Here is an 18,035-nt window from a genome sequence, read left to right as displayed (position 1 = left end):
GAACTTTCCCTTTATTTATTGTACTTGTCCCATTGCAACATTGCAGTTGGCCCATGGATAATATGCCATAGGTATGGAAGAGGCACTAATGAATTAAATAAACTATTGCTTATTAGTAATTTAGCAACAGTTTTTGTTAAACAACATATCCAGAAAAAAATATATTTAATATTCTTTACATTTTCTTGTGAACATAAAAATATGTATAATAATTACACAAATAAGACATTAAATAATGTAAAAAAAATGGAGAGAAAAAAAAACATTATCCTAATTTGAAAGCACTTTTTTAAAACTATAGGACATTTGGTGTCTCTGAAAAGTCCAGGATGTCCTCCTTAAGATACACTAAAATTACAAACAAAATGCCCTTTACAGAGGACAAAATTAATGACAGTGTCTTGGAAAGTTATTCAAGTCAGGCATAACAATACATATGAGTGCGTCTGTTTACTGTATCCTCAGCCTGGCCACTGCACTGAGTCAATTCTGTTGGATGGCCTCCAGTCTCCTGCTATGGGAAAGGCAAGGTGATTTCTGGAGGCTATGAAAGATAGAAAGGGCAGCCAAAGTCATCAAGTTGGCCTGGTGGGGGCCCTCGCTTTTCTCTCAGTTCACACATCACACAGTGTTTGAGGACAAAGGGTCTGGAGCCCAGTGGCCATACATGTAATAAGTGCAGGAGTTAAGGATGCACCAGACAAGCTTGTTGAATGCAGGATAGATAAAATGTCAAGCTTGCATGCATTTTCCTCACCCTGATGCTTTATTTTGGCTTGTTTTATACAGTATATGGGTCATTCCTACAGTGCAGTACATTTTAATGTGAAACATGTCTCATTATTAAAAAGAGTCCCTCATTTGTTTTAAAGATCATATTATCATTATTTATTTTAACAGAATATAACAACTGATTAACCCTGCAGAACCTGACATCAATATAGCCTGAAATAATATATTGTTGTTTAGTTTATTGTAGTTTATTATATATATATATATATATATATATATATATATATATATATACGTAAACATTAAGCATAAATAGTGTTTAATGTTTTGTATTATATCTGATATATAAGGCTTTAATGGCTCATATAGTATGAGCCATTAAAGGGGAAAAACACCACAGTTTTATTCAGACACTCCCCAGAAATATGCAGTTTGGTATTTGAATATTTATATGGCCAGAATTAATTAAATTCTGATGGCTTAGGATGTAAATGGATGAGATCTGTTTAACACTATAACATATTACTTTCATAAAATGCATATAAATATATGTTGTCACTCTATAACTACTAAATGCTTAGTTTTATTTTCAGAGCTCTTCGGTTTTTATTTTGGGAGTGAAAACATAATAAAGAAAAATGCAATGATTGAGAGATGAACAAACAAATCTTCTTCAAAAGACCTATGGATCATATTTGATATTCACATTTTATTTTATATACACACACAGTAGGCTTTATAGCTTAATAACAAATCATTTAAGCACTTTTTTGTTTAAAAATGTGTTTTATTTTGCATCATTGTTTCATGGATAATCAATATCACCAGGGCCGCTGCTGGCCAAATGGGTGCCCTAAGCAGGATTGTATTGTTGTGGCCTCCTCGGGGCCCTCCCTCGAATATTATGGAAGTAAAACCGACTAGGGGTCAAAATAGAACTTTACTAAAATATACAAGTAAATAAATAAATTATTGTATGATTTAAAAATTACAACTGTAGCTCTAGACAATTACCTATGGCTATGACTTTATTATTACAGTTGTCTGACTGATTTTATAGTCTCAAGCATTCAGAAATCACCCAAAAGAAAATTAAGCAGTTTTACTACGATAAAACAATTTTTAATTTTTGTGAGGGCTGTGATGTCCACGTTTTTGTTGAAGAAATTATAGAGGCTGTGTTATATAGCAAAAAGGTGGCCAAAAATTAAAGATTAAGTAGATTTTTTAATTAAATGTTTGGTCAATAGCCTAAACAAGGATTTGATCGTCCTGTAGCTATAACAGCTGCAATTGCCAGACCTTTGGCTCCCTTTGCAGGCATTTGTATGACATGTAATGTACATAAATTGTTTATTTTGTATTAGCCTAGTATCAGGGTTCTGTCACTTAGGTCTAGTTTATTCATGGTTTTGTGACGGAGCCCTGACACTCCCTTCTTGTCTTTTTTTCTGGCTCGAGCACACTCGAAGCCGCGCGCTCTCTCGTCTGCGTGCTCTGTTTCATGTTGGGGCTTGGTGTTCGGATCCTGGCACTTCTGTCTTGTTCAGGCTCAGTTAGGGCTGGGCGATAAATCGATTTTATCGATTAACTCGAATGTGTAGTTTACGTCGCTTCGTTTGAATGAAAATTAGTTTTCTCTTTAACATCCGCCGACGCTCCCCTTTGGGCTCCCGTAGTTCCGAATGGGCTCAGCCCTCCCCCGCGCGTTTGCCATATAGGGTTTGGCCGATAGACGATGCCATCATCCATTGCAGATGGCTGATAGACATCATGATCTTAAAGGCCTAACGTTACTTAGTTTTTGTACGCTAGCGAACGCGCAGCCTTTCAATGTATACGCCATTTGAAGTTGAACGTGAACGCGGGCGGGCGGTCGGCGCACGCGCTCTAGAAAGCTTCAACCATGTTCAGAGTCTGCTCTATTTTTCCCCGTTAAGTCATGACTGATAACAAACATTTTTTAACTCTTTTAAACCAAAGCTGAGCTGTCTCATACCCTCTCGCTGTCTGTTGTTGCAGTCTCAGCTATTTTGATGTCCGTCTCTTTAGTTTCGTTTTCAACTGTGAAACAACGGCCCGGAACAGTGTTGCCACCATGTGGAAAAACTGATTACTGTTAAATAACTTCAGTGCGCATGTGCGTCCTGAGCATACAAAGTACACTCGTGATCCCCCCTCCCCCCGCAATCCTCTGCATCCCAATACCATGTACGGTAAGACAATTACATGTAGGCCTACTACGGAACTCCTTAAAGGGAATAAATACGAGATGGGAGGAAAATATATTTCAATACTTTCTCTCACAGTTTTATCATTGGGTAATTAAATTGCGGGCATCAAGGATTATGCCTGGCACTGAAACTGCTTTTGAATGCACAATAGCTTTTTAGTTTCACTTTCGAGATTCGCGATTGCATGTAGTGTTTATACTATAGAGCAGCAGTACTTACCACACATTTTACAAGATCAGATGTTTGTCAGTGGTGCTGAGGATCTGCAAACCATTCATCATCGTCCCGCCAAAAAACAACCAACAGTCACTGATATTTAATGCTGTTGAATGTTTTGTTTGCACTTTATCAGACCTACCTCCTATCCACTGAATAGCAAGATGTTAAACTTGTGTTCAAAGAAAACTTATCAAAAAGGGTCACATAATTTTGTTTTATGTTATGTTACGTTATGTTAAGTTACATTTTCACTTTTTACAATGGCAGTGCCTGCCATCTTGTCTTTTTGGCTTGTTGTCTCTGATTGCAATTTAACCCCAAGGGGGAAATCCAGATCAAATCCCAGAAGGGAAAATCAAAACAAAATTAAGTTAAAACTTGTTTTGAACAATTTCTTTGTCATCGGCAGATTGATTTTAAGTAGGGGGAAAAAAATTATTTAAATCGTAAATCGGATTTTTTGTACAAAAATCTGGGATTTTTTTCTTAGGCCATATTGCACAGCCCTAGGCTCAGTTCTGGTTTCGTGTTGGGGTTCAGACACTCACTCCAAGTTTGTTCTTGCTGTAGGAGCGTGCGGTCTCAAGTATTTGATGCGTTGGTGGTGGTGAAATTATTTCTGACATTAAAACAAGTTATTAACTCAACAGCCAAAAAAGTTTCACAGGATTAGGAAGTGATGCACAGGATTCGTTTTCACTTTTTTTTTTTTTTTCTTGGCACCAGATTTCTGATGTCTTAACTGCAGGTGCCATTTGATGTCATTTCCAAGAAGGCGGCAACCTAATTAAATTGTCTATAGGTGAGTGGAGCCATCTTGTTTTGTTTACATTTGTCTATAATGATGATTGACTAAAATACTAGAATGCTTTTAGATTTGAATTGGGAAAATTGTATTTACTATCCCCACATTGAACTTAAAGCCGGGCTTTAATTTTTAATAGTCTTTTGCGATTGTTGCTTGTCACACTGTACGAACATGATCCCCATGTCAGACTGTAGGATCTCAGTTGTCTTAATGTCAGACTGTACGACAGTCAAGACGCGACAAAAACGGACGTACTCAAGAAGACTTGTCCGGAGTTTTACGTCATCAATACGTGACCCGCGTTCACTCGCTATAATGGTAGCTAGCAAACAACAGCAATGTGTAGCGTTAGTTTTATTAATTACATGCCTTGATGTAAAAAAAAAAAAAAAAAAAAAAAAGACGACGTGTGTGGAGCAAGTCAGGGCTGGGCAAAAGAGGACTTTATGGACTTACAGTTCTATAGAGCGAACTTGAGGTAATTTTGTTATACGAGTTTAAACATCCTGCCCCTTAATAAATAAACTTTAAGTAAACTTTACTTTGTACATATATTGTTTTTACAAATAATGACATCAAAAGTGTCCCCATGTAAACGGTTTAGGGGTGAATTCGTTAATTTATGTGTTGTCGCGCTAATTGCGTCATCCGGTTCAGTGCTCATATTGGTTCTTGGTTTGACGGTCGTCGTAGGAGATGTCACACTGCAGGAAAGTGTCTGAAATCTTCTGACACTGCCAGAATTTAATCGGAGGAAAAAATTTATCGCAACGGCCATTAATCGGCTGTCGGTGAACATGTCAAACCAGCGATCTAGACAACCGATTTTAGCCTAGGATTATAGGAATCTTTTAGGATTTTAGGATTTTCAAAATTTGTCTCAGACGACCAAATCGTGACCAAAATCGCACAGTGTGAGCCGGGCTTACGTTAGCATGCAACATAAGTGTTTAGCAGTGAATTTTATCAATTTTGTGATGTTTTATAGATTTAGATTTGTTTTGTCACTCTAAAATAATCCATCCTGTTTGATAAATTATAGAAATAGATATAATACTGTTGTATCAAAATATGGTTATTAAAATGATGTTGAAGATGATGTCCTCATGTAGGCCTAAGCTAACATCCTGCTATTTTCATGACATTGTGTATATAATCAAGCTATACTTCATAAAACTTGAGTATAGGAAGCTTGACTAAAGGATATTTTCTATAATCTTTTATAATTTCTGTATTTTCTGCACCACTAATGGCACCGAATGCAATTGCAATCTTCTCGTTGGGTTTCAGACTATTTGTTCGTCTGGGGTTAGAGAGAGGTTTTTTTGTATTGTTTTTTTTTTCACTATAGTGACACAAAAATGACATGCTTCACCTTTAACTTACAAGTACATTCATTTCCTTAAATGTTAATCAGCCCAAAAAGTACTGCATATATGAATAAAACCATACAGTGTTTTGTAAAGAAATAAGTGACATAATTTCATTGACAACAGCACTGTGTCATTTAATTTAATGCAATCTTTAAGTTTTTCAATTCAATTAAATAGTGTTTGTGACCTCCATAGCTTATTTTTAAGCATGAGTAAGAATCTGACTTTTAGAGTTGCTTTTTCATCCACTGCCTTTCAAAGACAGATTTATGTTTGGGCAATCTCTTGTAGTCCCAAGTGCCTGTTGATGAATGACACATGAACTGAGGAGAGTTGAGCACAGGCTCAAAAGAGAACGTTTCATTTGACACACAGCCCATCGATTTTCTTCTAGTTCACCATACTAGTTTAATTACCATTCCCCACTCGATAAAACACCAATTCTAAATGTTGCTAATAGACCGTAAGTGTTCACTGGTTGCGTAATCGATCCCTGATTTTTTGTTCTTTTGACATTAAGACATTAAGTGATAAGACAGGGTCAAGACATTGCATGCTTGGATATACCGTATACTGATCAAACCTTATAGTCGATGCAGTGCTGCAGTTGGCTGTCTGTCAGCGTTTGGGTCAATAATTAGCTTTTAATGGGTTGTTTGTCCTTGGCTATATAGATTACGTATTGGTTACGTCTGTAGGGAAGTGCTTTTGACCACCTAGGGATTCAATCTCTACTGTGTGTTTGAGCATATGGATCTCCTGCTGATTCAATATTTGTGATGTGTGTTGAATATATGGATCACCTACTGATATTTTTGTATACATATTTTTGAATATTACATGATCTTTACATAAAGGGGTCATATGACGATACTAAAAAGAACATTTTGTGTATTTGGTGTAATGCAATGTGTTTATGTGGTTTCAGGTTAAAAACACATTATTTTCCACATACTGTACATTATTGTTGCTCCTCTATGCTCTGCCCTTTCTGAAACGCGTCGATTTTTACAAAGCTCATCGTTCTGAGAAGCGAGGTGTGCTCTGATTGGCCAGCTATCCAGTGCGTTGTGATTGGCCGAATGCCTCAAGCGTGTGATGAAAATGTTACGGCCCCTTACCGTATTGTGACGACACAAAAACAATAAAACCCATTATAAACAAGGCATTTGTTGCATCCAGTGGGGAAATAATTATTGATTATAATGACTTATACTGTCTTTTTACGTGTCACGTTGCATCGCGCCGCGTAAACATTACCATGTCTGCATTTGTGATCAGAGAAACAACAAACAACAAACGCTACTCAACACAGCTCAAAACTCGCGTTTGAATCGTCAGTGGCAAATTCTTTAAATATGAAAACGTACTTACAGGCTGTGAGTCAGAAGCACCAGACTGTCCTTGCAAAGTTGGAATTGCCCCACTTTATAAAAACAGCCTTTGAGCACAGCTACTCTCCCACGTTCAGGAAATAATCTTCCGCACTAGTGTTGTTTTTGGCGGCCTGTTTTAATTTTAGTTTTAGTCTAGTCTTTGTGTGAAGCTGTCATTTTAGTTTTTATTAGTTTTAGTCACGTTCATACACTTTTTAGTCTAGTCAAGTTTCAGTCAACTAAAAGTCTGAGCATTTTAGTCTTATTTTAGTCAGAATTATCCATGACTATTTTAGTCTAGTTTTAGTCGACGAAAACTGATGACATTTTAGTCTAGTTTTAGTCTACGAAAATTTTATTTTAATCTCTTCTTAGTTATGCAATTCTATTTAACCCAGTCAATATAGTATAAGTACCTATGATTCTAAGGGCCTGACTGATTTCTACCGAGGGGAACGCTAGAGCCCTGCATTTCGGCCTGACTTTTTTACACCTCTAGGGCCAGGCATTGGGCCTGTTTTAGGCTTCTCCTTATTTTTATATTTTAACCATCCATCAATTAGTGATGAAAAAAATTGCCGCGCTGGTGAAAACAACACGAGACCGTGCCGTGACTGTCAAGAGCGACTCGATGGTGTTTAGAGTCCCGCAGCAACAGCGAGTGCCGTCAGCGCAGATGAAGAGTTCTTCGCTCAAATGCACGCAATAGGCTGAAGCTTGCTGCAAAGCCCCAGCAAAAGTAATTACCATGAATGTGTGGGGGGGAAATAGTAAGGATATATTTGAATTATTTACTAATAAACTAGTGTTTTCTGTGTCAGTGTCGCAAAGATGAAGATGATGATCCAGATTCGCCATCTCCTCATTAGACGCATATATATATATATATATATATATATATATAAATAAATAACTTAAAAGAGGTATTCAAGTCATTTAACTTTTTTATTAAACATTTGTCTCTTAATTATGATATCAGGACAGCTGGATCATCTGGACATTTTTTACTTTATGGCTCAATATTATCAAAATCAAAGTTCATTTTAGAAAATTAAAATCATTATAGGAATGAATTGATTTTTTAATTGTAATTTTGAATAAATTAATAGCATCAGGTCAACTAAGGGGTAGTTGACCTGATGCTATTAGACCTTCAAATATTTAATAGAGCATGCACATGTTAAATCGTTTACCAAAATGGTTAGCTGCAGCCCTACCAAACAGTCAGCCTATTTGTTGCATATCTGGTGCCGTGACCCGGAAGAAATAACCTTACCTGCAGAGCGGATCTGAACGGCAGGTCCTCCTTAGCTCAAGGCAGTTTGGTTTTGTCTTCTCCTCAAAAGAACACACAGGCATGATGGTTTGCCGGCGACGTTCGGCACACGCTTTATCCCGACAGGAGCAGAAGAGCAGTGGATAGCTGAATTCCGTTTGCACGCGGTCAAAGAACTGCCGCAGACCCCTGTGACAGCGCTTTCGGTTGCAGGGTTCCTGCGCTTGCTGAATGGGAGTTGCAGGGCTGCAGGTGGCCATGAGTGCAGTACGCTGTTTCTTGCAGGTGTCGTTCAGGTTGCAGGCCTTTGCTGCGTCCAGGCATGGATTGCAGGGCTTGCCTGTGTCAGAACACAGATTCCCTTTTGCAGAAGCGGAGTCCATGGCTGTCGGCACAGATAAAGGAGAGCAGTGAGGGTCAGCATGCTTGGTTAAACAGAAACAAGTCAGATTCGAGTGAAAATACATATTTAGAAGTGTCTACTCAGGCACACAGGTGACGCACTGTTAGGTTGCTTCAGCTTTTAAGTATGCAAATGTAAATGCACATGTATTCCTCTAATAAAGGTATTTTGCATGAAAATAATCAAGACAAGCACATTTATCAAATATGACCCTCCAAATTAGCCTCTATTCACATCTCTGCTTAAAAACCATGACGTATTATGACCTTTTCTGATTTTTTGATAAGAGCTAACGTGCTCTAATAGCATTTTTCATTTCAACATGCACAGGCAGCTTCATGCTAGTCAAGCTTTTGTCCTTTGAAGCATGTTTAATTAGATTTTACTCAATGAGAAGTACTGGATAAGCCATTGTTAGACGTCTTGGGTGGTTCAGTATGAAATTGCTCTTGCTTGTTATTTAGAAGATAGTCTCAGTCTTTTCTGAGTTAAAATTCTTACTGAGATGGCTTTGTCATTGTCATGCTCCAAGCTGAAACTAGTCACACTAGCATGATTTTGTGAATCATATTTAATTATCTACTTTTGGAAACATTCTAATGGTTGTTAAGGCAATATTTACCCAGTTATATTTAACTTTTTATGTTAGTCCTTTTGGTTTAGATGTTTGTGAATGCTCTTTTACATTCAAGTATGTCCATTAGTGGAGCATCTTTCAAAAAATACCAGAACTGAATTATGTGGATGAATTTCGCTTAACATTCCTGGAACTTGCATTTTTGTATCTATTCTTTTATTTAGTGTATCAATATAGTATAACCAATGTGGTCCGATTCCCGAATTAATTATTCTTTAGGAACTCTTCTTCTTGGTGGCTAAAAAACATGTAGTGCAACCTGTCTACCAGTCAATCTGATTCCTGAAAGGATGACATTTATTAGTATTTTTATAACATACAACGTGACAGTGTAAATTATCACCCTTATGAGTTGATTCTTTTTGGTGAATCTATAACATAAATTGTGACCATGTTTCAGTCTGTTTCCCAAAAGAATGAATCCCTTGAACATCATCTTTTTGGTGGTTCAAAAACATACAGACATTGTAGTGTTATTCCTGACAGATGGCTCTTAAAGGGATACTCCACCTCAAAATGAAAATTTTGTAATTAATCACTTACCCCCATGTCTTTCCAAACCCGTAAAAGTTTTGTTCGTCCTCGGAACACAATTTAATGCAATGTCGTTATTTTTATTTTCTTTGCATACAAAAAGTATTCTCGCCGCTTCATAACATTCCGATTGAACCACTGATGGCAGATGGACTATTCTGACGATGCTTTTCATACTTTTATGGACCTTGACAGTGCAATTTACTATGCAGTCAATGGGACAGTCACAAGCCTCCCGGTTTTCATCCAAAATATCTTAAATTGTGTTCCGAGGACGAACGAAGCTTTCACAGGTTTGGAACGACATGGGGGTAAGTGATTAATGACAAACTTTTCATTTTGGGGTGGAGTATCCCTTTAAGATTCCTGAACAAATGATTCTTAAGATCTGGTTCATTTTGGTGAATCAAAAACATGCTGCACATCCTGTGTATGAGCCAACAGAAAGAAATCTATTTTGGTAGAAAAATATTTTTGTGTGTATACTGTAAAGAAACAATCGCATTCTGAACAGCAAAACACATGGGAAATATTGTTGGGCTAAAAACAACATTTTTGCCAGTGTGGGGTCTGGCAGTGGAGACTCGGCCCCCGGAGGCCCCCTTTATCTGTAATGAGTGTGTGTGTCAAGGTTCTGATTTATTCTAACCAGTGTGTGCTTTTTAAAGAGTCTTAACATCCCACCCCAAAGGAAGACGGACCAACATCTCCTCATGTTTCCAAAACTCATTATCTCATTTTGTGTCTTCAAATACGCTGATAAAACTCACAGTTTGCAAAGGGCAAAACTGTTCAAGTGGAAAAAAAAGGAAAGGCTCTCAAGTCCTGCCAGAAGTGATAAATATTATTTGCATATAGGAACACAATGGCCAATTAGCACTATGCCAGAGCTACCTTGTTATCTTTCTGACAGACAAGGTTTTTACAGTATCCCCAGCTCAAAGCGCTTCCTCGCTACACGCTCGCACGTTTTATTAAAGCTGAGGGAATCAGGCAGGGGTTTCAAAACAGATCTCACCGAGGCCTTGCTTCTCACAAGGTCATGTAAGTGGATAGTGTACCTGTCCGCTGATTGCCTCACTAGCAAAAACATCCCTGCTCTCTTGCCAGACAGCAACTCCTCACCCCCTTTCCCAAAGACTGATGACGCAAACACAATCTCACTTCTTCAGAAACCATCTAGAAGTCCTTAGACAAGGACTGTGTTCATCAAACAGCCTGTTCTTACTGTAATTAATAAAAGCTAATAAACTTGAAATGACATGTTTTCGAATCATAGCTCAAATATTTATGCTCTTAACTTTTCTGGCTTAAATCTTTGTATAATTAATATATTTATGAGCTAAATAATCAAGAACAAAATGGGGGAAATGTCCATAAGCCCTTGTGCTTTAATAATTAAATTATGTATGTTTGGTCATAGTAGCTTAAGGGTGCATGAAGTTATGTAAGTTCGAGTTCTCTTCAGTACTGCTAATGTTGTTGGTATTCGTTTCCTGTTTCCTGTTGGCCTTCTCAAACCCTGTTTAATTCTAGCCATTTCAAAGAGTAATATTATGTGAATTACTGGGGAGAAAATAAACAATGTCCAGTCATAATTTCAAGCGGTGCAGTATATATTGATACCATATTGTTTATTGGGCAATATTAGAATTAATTAATTAATTACCGTAATTAATGCAATTAATGTAATTTTGACAATACACTATATTGTATTCAGAAGTCTAGGATTGGTAATATATTATGTCCAGTATTGATTTGATAAAAAATTTGGTAAAACTGTACTGTTATGAAATAATATTACGATTTTAATTAACTATTTTCTATTTGAATATATTTTAAAATGTTGCTTATACCTGTGATTTTCTGCAGCCATCATTCAGAAGGCATGATATGAAATGCTAGAAATATTAATAACAATGTCCCCAAAATTCAATATATGATTGGCCCTGTAAGTTATTGTTTTTGTATATAACATATTTAAGTAATATCACACAATTAAGTGTGATTTTTTTACAGAATATCAGCAAGACTGTATATAATATTTGACAATTTTTTGACACAATTTTGTCAATTTTGCCTGTTTTTGCTCTTTCGCCAACACAAACCATCCAGTCAAAAAAGAACAGTTGCAACACAGAGTGGTGTTTCGTTCTTGAACGATTCAACATTTATGAATGAATTGGGTAAATTAAAAATTTGATTGACCCATTTATAAATCAATAGCCACTTGTTTTGTACAGGAATAAATCAGCCAATTTGCACAAATTGTTTAAACGTATGACTACATGATATATGATTCATTTATTTTGATTTTCTGACACATTCGAGCAGTTTTAGTTTCATACTAATATAGTTTCATTTTTTTTCCAATATTTCATATTTCGATATTCAAAGTTAATGCAATTACATTATTTATGCAATAGATGTAAATGTAGATGTATTTTGATTAATCCTAATGCTGATTTTCGGCTCATGAAACATTTCTTATTATTATTAATGCTTAAAGCAGTTCTGCTACTTAACAATTGTATGCAAACCGTGATACTTTTTAGGATTTTTTTGATGAACAGAAAGTTCAAAGGAACAGCATTTATTTAATTAAAAAATATATTTTGTTTATATATAAATTTATCATATTAATTATCTTTACAGTCACATTTGATCTTTTTAATGTGTAATTTCTGAATAAAACTATTCATTTCTTTAAAAAAACAAAAACAAATCTTGTATTGATGGCCTTTCAAAAATGTCTCTTTATTCTGACTTAAAGCGTGAATTGTGAAATCAGATTTTCCTTTTGGATCTTTTGACATGTAAGAGGTAAAAAAAAACATCCTTTAAAAACATCCTCAGAGCTCAAAACTTCCTTGTTTTAGTTTCATTGTAGACTGTACGATGATGACACCTATTGACTTGTAATCTACGAAGAACGTTTCTATAGAAGAATAAAACATTATTTAAGCATACGCTAGTGGTAAACAAAAGAGCATGATGAATCAAGCAGTTTTATGTTTTAGCGTCATGTTGTGTTGATTTAATGCCGCATTTTTATTGACTGATCAGTAAGCGTGGATTGTAGAAGCAAACACACTGTGCGATGATCATGCTGAATTTCTGACACTGTCAGAAAATTATTGTAGGCTATCTTTGTTTGCAAGACTGTGCCAACGGCCATCTTTGAACCTCTCTCACAGGACCACCGATTAGGAGCCACGATCACAGAAATCGCCACAATTGTTTCACAATGTCGATCTTTCGTCTGGGACAACCGAAAATCGTGCAGTGTGTCTCGGGCTTTACAGTCAGTCTGTGTGTTTGCACCAAGAATGCGACTTATTTACCAAAGAATTCACAGTGAAACAAACAAATAATGCTCTACTGAGACATCCACAAAGTTGAAATAAGCACTATCCTAGGATTAAAATCCTTCGAAAGTAACGTTATTTTTTAGCTCCTCTCTCCTTCTCATCTCACTAATGCTCCAGTAGGCGGGGCCAAAGATGCGATGATGTAGAAGTAGGCGTTGATCTGATTCTGCAGAGGCAGGCTTTCGTTGCACTATTACATCATAAAGTGACAAAATCAGAAATAAAAGCTGTTTTTGGACTAACAAGGGAGTTTTGAGCTCTGAAAACTAACAGGATGTTTTTATAGTATGACCTCTTACATGTCAAAATATCAAGGAAAATTTGATTTCTCAATTCCTGATCACTTTAAAATGCTATCATATACCTGAAACGGTCTTTTCTATTATTCATCACGCTCACCATAAACCAACTCAGCAAAATCAGATTATCATGCATCTGGCACCAGTTTAAAATAAAAATTAATCCATGCTCCTCAGAACCTTTTCTTGCTTTCCAATCCGCTGGCAATTGCAGAGCATAAACGCTCTTTCAACATCATTCCCATCTTAGCTGGCTGTTCCACAGTAATCAATTGGAAACACTCATAGAAAGCATCCTTTAATGTTGCACCGCTCTCTCTACTGTGGCCATTCTTTTTTTTCTTTCTTTTTTTTTATATAAAGTGCCTTTCTATTATCCTCTTATCTCCCCTTCCTGTCTTGAGAATCTATCATACCCGGGTCCGATGGCAATTTCTTTGGTTTAAAGAACCAAGCAGATGTGAGCGGTCATCTGTTCATTACAAATGAACAAGAGTGCCATGTAACAAGATGTCTGATTATTTTTATGTTATGAGATTTCCAGTCCTGCTTTAGAAGCGAAACGTGTGCTCAGAGGTGTGTTGTTTTGGTCCTGATATTCATCTTATCTCGTATCAGAAGGAAAGGGTCTCTAACAAATCCTCAAGGAGAGCCAGCTTACAGGGGCTTTTGCCAGAGAGGGAAAGGAATTATGAAAGGAAAATATTTGATATTGTTTTGGCTTCAGCTCTGAGTGGAGAAAATCTGCTGATTTTAGACTGCACCTTGCACATTTTGCATTTGACTCACCTTTTCAACAGTAGATTGAAATGGCTAGCAATATTTAAGGGACACTGGGGAGTGTAAAAACATTTAACATTTGGTTTATAATTAAATTTGCGATCAGAAATTGAGTGTAATCTGAATCAGCATGTATTTTGATATATAACATATGCATAACCTTTGCAACTGTTAAAATAAAAATGCTCACATAGTATAAATTTGTGTGCATTTTCATTTCAAGATGTACACAAGTAAACCAATGCAATGAATGTGAGTATTTGTTTAAATGTGACTAACATTTCTGTACAGACTTGCCTTAAGGTAGTTGTTGAAGTGTATAGTAATAATTTGAGCACTTATTCACGTGTTACATGTGCTTTTTATCGTCGCATAAAGGTACTTAAGAAGTAAGGCACAATCTATGTCCATTATGCAAATATTCAAGGATCAGTGCCCCCCTGTTCAGGTCACTTAGTAGATTATTAATACAAACACCATCTCAAGTGTGCTTGTTGGTCTATGTATTTAGTCTTTTTTTCTTATTCTTGCAGAAAAGCTATTTAAAGGGTTCAGATTTGATTTCACAAACCTGTAAATTAATTTTTCTTCAATGACAGGCACAAGTGTGTCCCAGGAGTTGACTTTTATTAAAACTAACACCTTTTTCTTTTCGTTACATGAACGTCAGATTAAAATTCTTGGAAACATCTCACTAGGCTTTCCTAATTAATTTTTTGCTGCTTATAAAGGTGTGGTGGACCCAGACTTTTAAGTTTGAAATATGAAAATCCATCACAAAATACTAGTAGTAAACAACAAGAAATAAACAGAGAAATAAGCAATCGTTGTTATTTGAGTATTATTTACACGTGTCGTAGTATTATTCATATTTTGAATTGGCTTTTATTTTTATTTTAAATTTTCATTTTAATTTTATTAATGTTTTAGTAATTTTATTTTATAATAGTTTTATTTATTATTTCAGTTTTAGTTTTAATAATTTTAATACTTAAATACTTTTTTATTTCTACTTTAATAATTTTTTTTTAAGTGTCTTTTGGTTGTGGTATCATTTCCATCACGACCAACAATTTTCCCCAAATAAAGTTTTTTTCAGGAGATAGCATTTTAATTTTCATGTTAACATTATTTATTTGTGTGCATTTAGAATAGATCAAAATGATACATAAGAAGGTAGACACAGGATTGTGCCATTTTATTCCAAAAAATGTTTAAAATGTAATTTTCAGCAGAGAATACTTGTCAAAAAATATAAAAAATTGAAAACCTAAGTAGTATAGGTATTCAAGTAACTGACTCTGAAACAAGGTAGCTGCATAAAATAAAGCCTACAATGAAGCAAATTCACATTTCATGATGTGTTTTCTTATGTGGGAATATAAAAGGGCAGAACAGCAAAACAGGTGTAAGATAAATACTGAAAAAAATATTGAAACTGCCACGCTTCTCACAAAACACCTCCTTGCCTATAACATATGAAAGCATTTTCTCACAGTGCATGCCAAATGATTCTCAATATGATTGCACATGTGCCTGTACATGGTCTAAAGCATCTGCAGCCTGTAGAGATGGTTTTTCAGATGGACTCCTAGTCAGTTTTATATAAGGTTACAGATTACCTCTGCTGTGATTGAAGAAATGAGAAACGTGAACAGTCGCATAAGGAATAGAAAACAAAAATAGCTTTTTTTGTGGCTGTGTGGGGGATAGCTTTTGTTAAAAAGCCGTCAGCGAGACCGCAGCGTGTGTTTGATTTTCTTTGTGTTTTCTGTTAACCTTTTTTACCTAAAGCCCTGCAAACTGGTTTCTGCCTCCCATAAACCGTATTCCAACAGCCCCAGCACGTCATCGTGAGGCTGGGCTGTGAGGAAATGTAACCCATTTGGAGGTGACAATGAATAAGAAAGAAAAATTTGATTGAGGTAAAGCATATGACTCATAGAAACGGCTTTTCAGAGCCTTCCTCAAAGCTGCAATTATGATTAATACTGAGTAATTTCATTCTCTTTGGTGGTCTTCTTTAATGCCCATCATGACTAATACACATAGTCCCATTTATATTGTTTAAAATGAATTGAGGTTTGGCCTCAGTGAATGGATGGTGGCTGCTGTGTAATTACTGTATACAGCACCTAACTTCCATTGCTAAGAATACATCTGTTTGTTAGAAAGCATTTGAATTATACATCTTTTTATTAAATCATACTTTGTTTTTAAAAAAAATGTGTTTATATAAAGATTGCTGTTGTTAAAGAAAGCTGATGACTTTAATCAGAAGCCTGTTAAACTGTTTAGCAATTATGCTCTCTTTTTTTTAATATGAAGTACCATATATGTTAAGAAGATACGACCCTTTCTCTCGGAACATGAAACACAACTCCTTGTTCAGGCTCTTGTTCTGTCCAGACTTTACTATTGCAATGCTCTCTTGGCAGGCCTTCCAGCCAATTCTATTAAACCTCTGCAATTAATCCAAAATTCCGCTGCTAGATTAATCTTTAATGAGCCGAAAATAACACGTCACGCCTCTGTTCATCAATTTGCACTGGCTACCAATAGCTGCTCGCATTAAATTCAAGGCATTAATGTTTGCCTACAGAACCACCACTGGCTCTGCACCCCTTTACCTAAATTCAGTACTTCTGACTTATGTGCCCTCTAGAAGCTTGCGTTCTTCAAGTGAATGACGCATTATTGTGCCATCCCAAAGACACACAAAAACACTTTCACAGACTTTTTCATTAACTGTTCCCATCTGGTGGAATGACCTGCCCAACTCAATCCGAGCAGGCAAATCCTTACCCATCTTCAAGAAACGGCTAAAAACTCATCTGTTCCATCTTTACTTGACCCTTTAACTCCCTATTCTACTTTTATTTTATCTATATGTCAAGACTTGTAATTGCACTTGCACGTTGTTGCTCTTTTGTTGGTTTTGATTGCTTCTTATGTCCTCATTTGTAAGTCGCTTTGGATAAAAGCGTCTGCTAAATGACTAAATAAATAAAAATAAATAAATGTTTTAGGTTATGAAAATGTTATGGTTGTTCTGGCTGGATTTTTCTTTGATAAACAAAATAAATATTAACAAAAAATTATATATATATATATATATATATATATATATATATATATATTACAGAGCACCTTAATGATGCTATTTTAAAGATCGTTATTTTGTGTATTTGGTGTAACAGAATATGTTGACATGCTTTAATGTTCAAAAAACTAATTATTTTTCAAACACTGTACATTATTGTAGCTCCTCTATGCCCCGCTTCTCTCAAATGCGTCGTTTTCTACAAAGCCCCTCCTTCCGACAAGCACAGTCTGCTCTGATTGGCCAGCTGACACAATGCATTGTGATTGTCCAAACACCACAAACGCTCGTCGGAAATGTAACGCCCCACCCCTTACCATAATCGCAAGCTTCAGCTTTCAAAGTAAACATAAAGACGGTTAATAATGTCCTTAATTTTACCATCAGTTCAAGCCCGAGAGGGGAACAGTCGCGTGACAGACACAGTGGTGATGTTCATGTATTTGTAGTACACAAGCTGCGGTTAAGACAGCTGAATCCACTGTGATGTGACCTTGTCTCTCTCTCTCTCACATACACTCACACAAGACGCATTACTCTACACTGCGCAAAACTCGGCATTTGAACAGTCAATAGCAAATACTTAAACTGATAACAAAACATACTTACAGTTGCTGATTCAGAAGCGTCAGATTATCAGAGCAAAGTCAGAATTGACCCTTTCATTTTATTTTTTTAAATAGCCTTTGTGCACAGCCAGCCTTGTACTCTACTAGGTTCATGAAACTGTCGTCCATAAAATGCATTGTACAAATTTGAACATTTGGGTTGTGCTGTTCTGTTGTAAACAAATCTTAACAATGATTCCTAATTGCATCTACTTTCGGAAGGCCAAATAAAGAGCTTTGGCTTTATTTAAATTTTTATTAACATGCCTTAGAAAAAACATT

General features: G+C 36.1%; 1 protein-coding gene across 1 annotated transcript in view; it reads right to left on the bottom strand.

The window, feature by feature from the left end:
* LOC306864016 (GDNF family receptor alpha-2-like) overlaps positions 1-18,035 on the bottom strand; it is a gene marked incomplete at its 5' end in the record, with an annotated part of 63,283 nt that overhangs the window by 19,997 nt on the left and 25,251 nt on the right. The window contains one exon of the mRNA XM_079407670.1: positions 8,019-8,403. Within this exon, the coding sequence (XP_079263796.1) occupies positions 8,019-8,403 (385 nt within the window). The remainder of the gene's footprint in view (positions 1-8,018; positions 8,404-18,035) is intronic.

Source organism: Barbus barbus (genome assembly GCF_936440315.1).
Source record: "Barbus barbus genome assembly, chromosome: 45".
NCBI lineage: Eukaryota > Metazoa > Chordata > Actinopteri > Cypriniformes > Cyprinidae > Barbus > Barbus barbus.
This window is presented reverse-complemented; position numbering and strand designations above follow the sequence as displayed.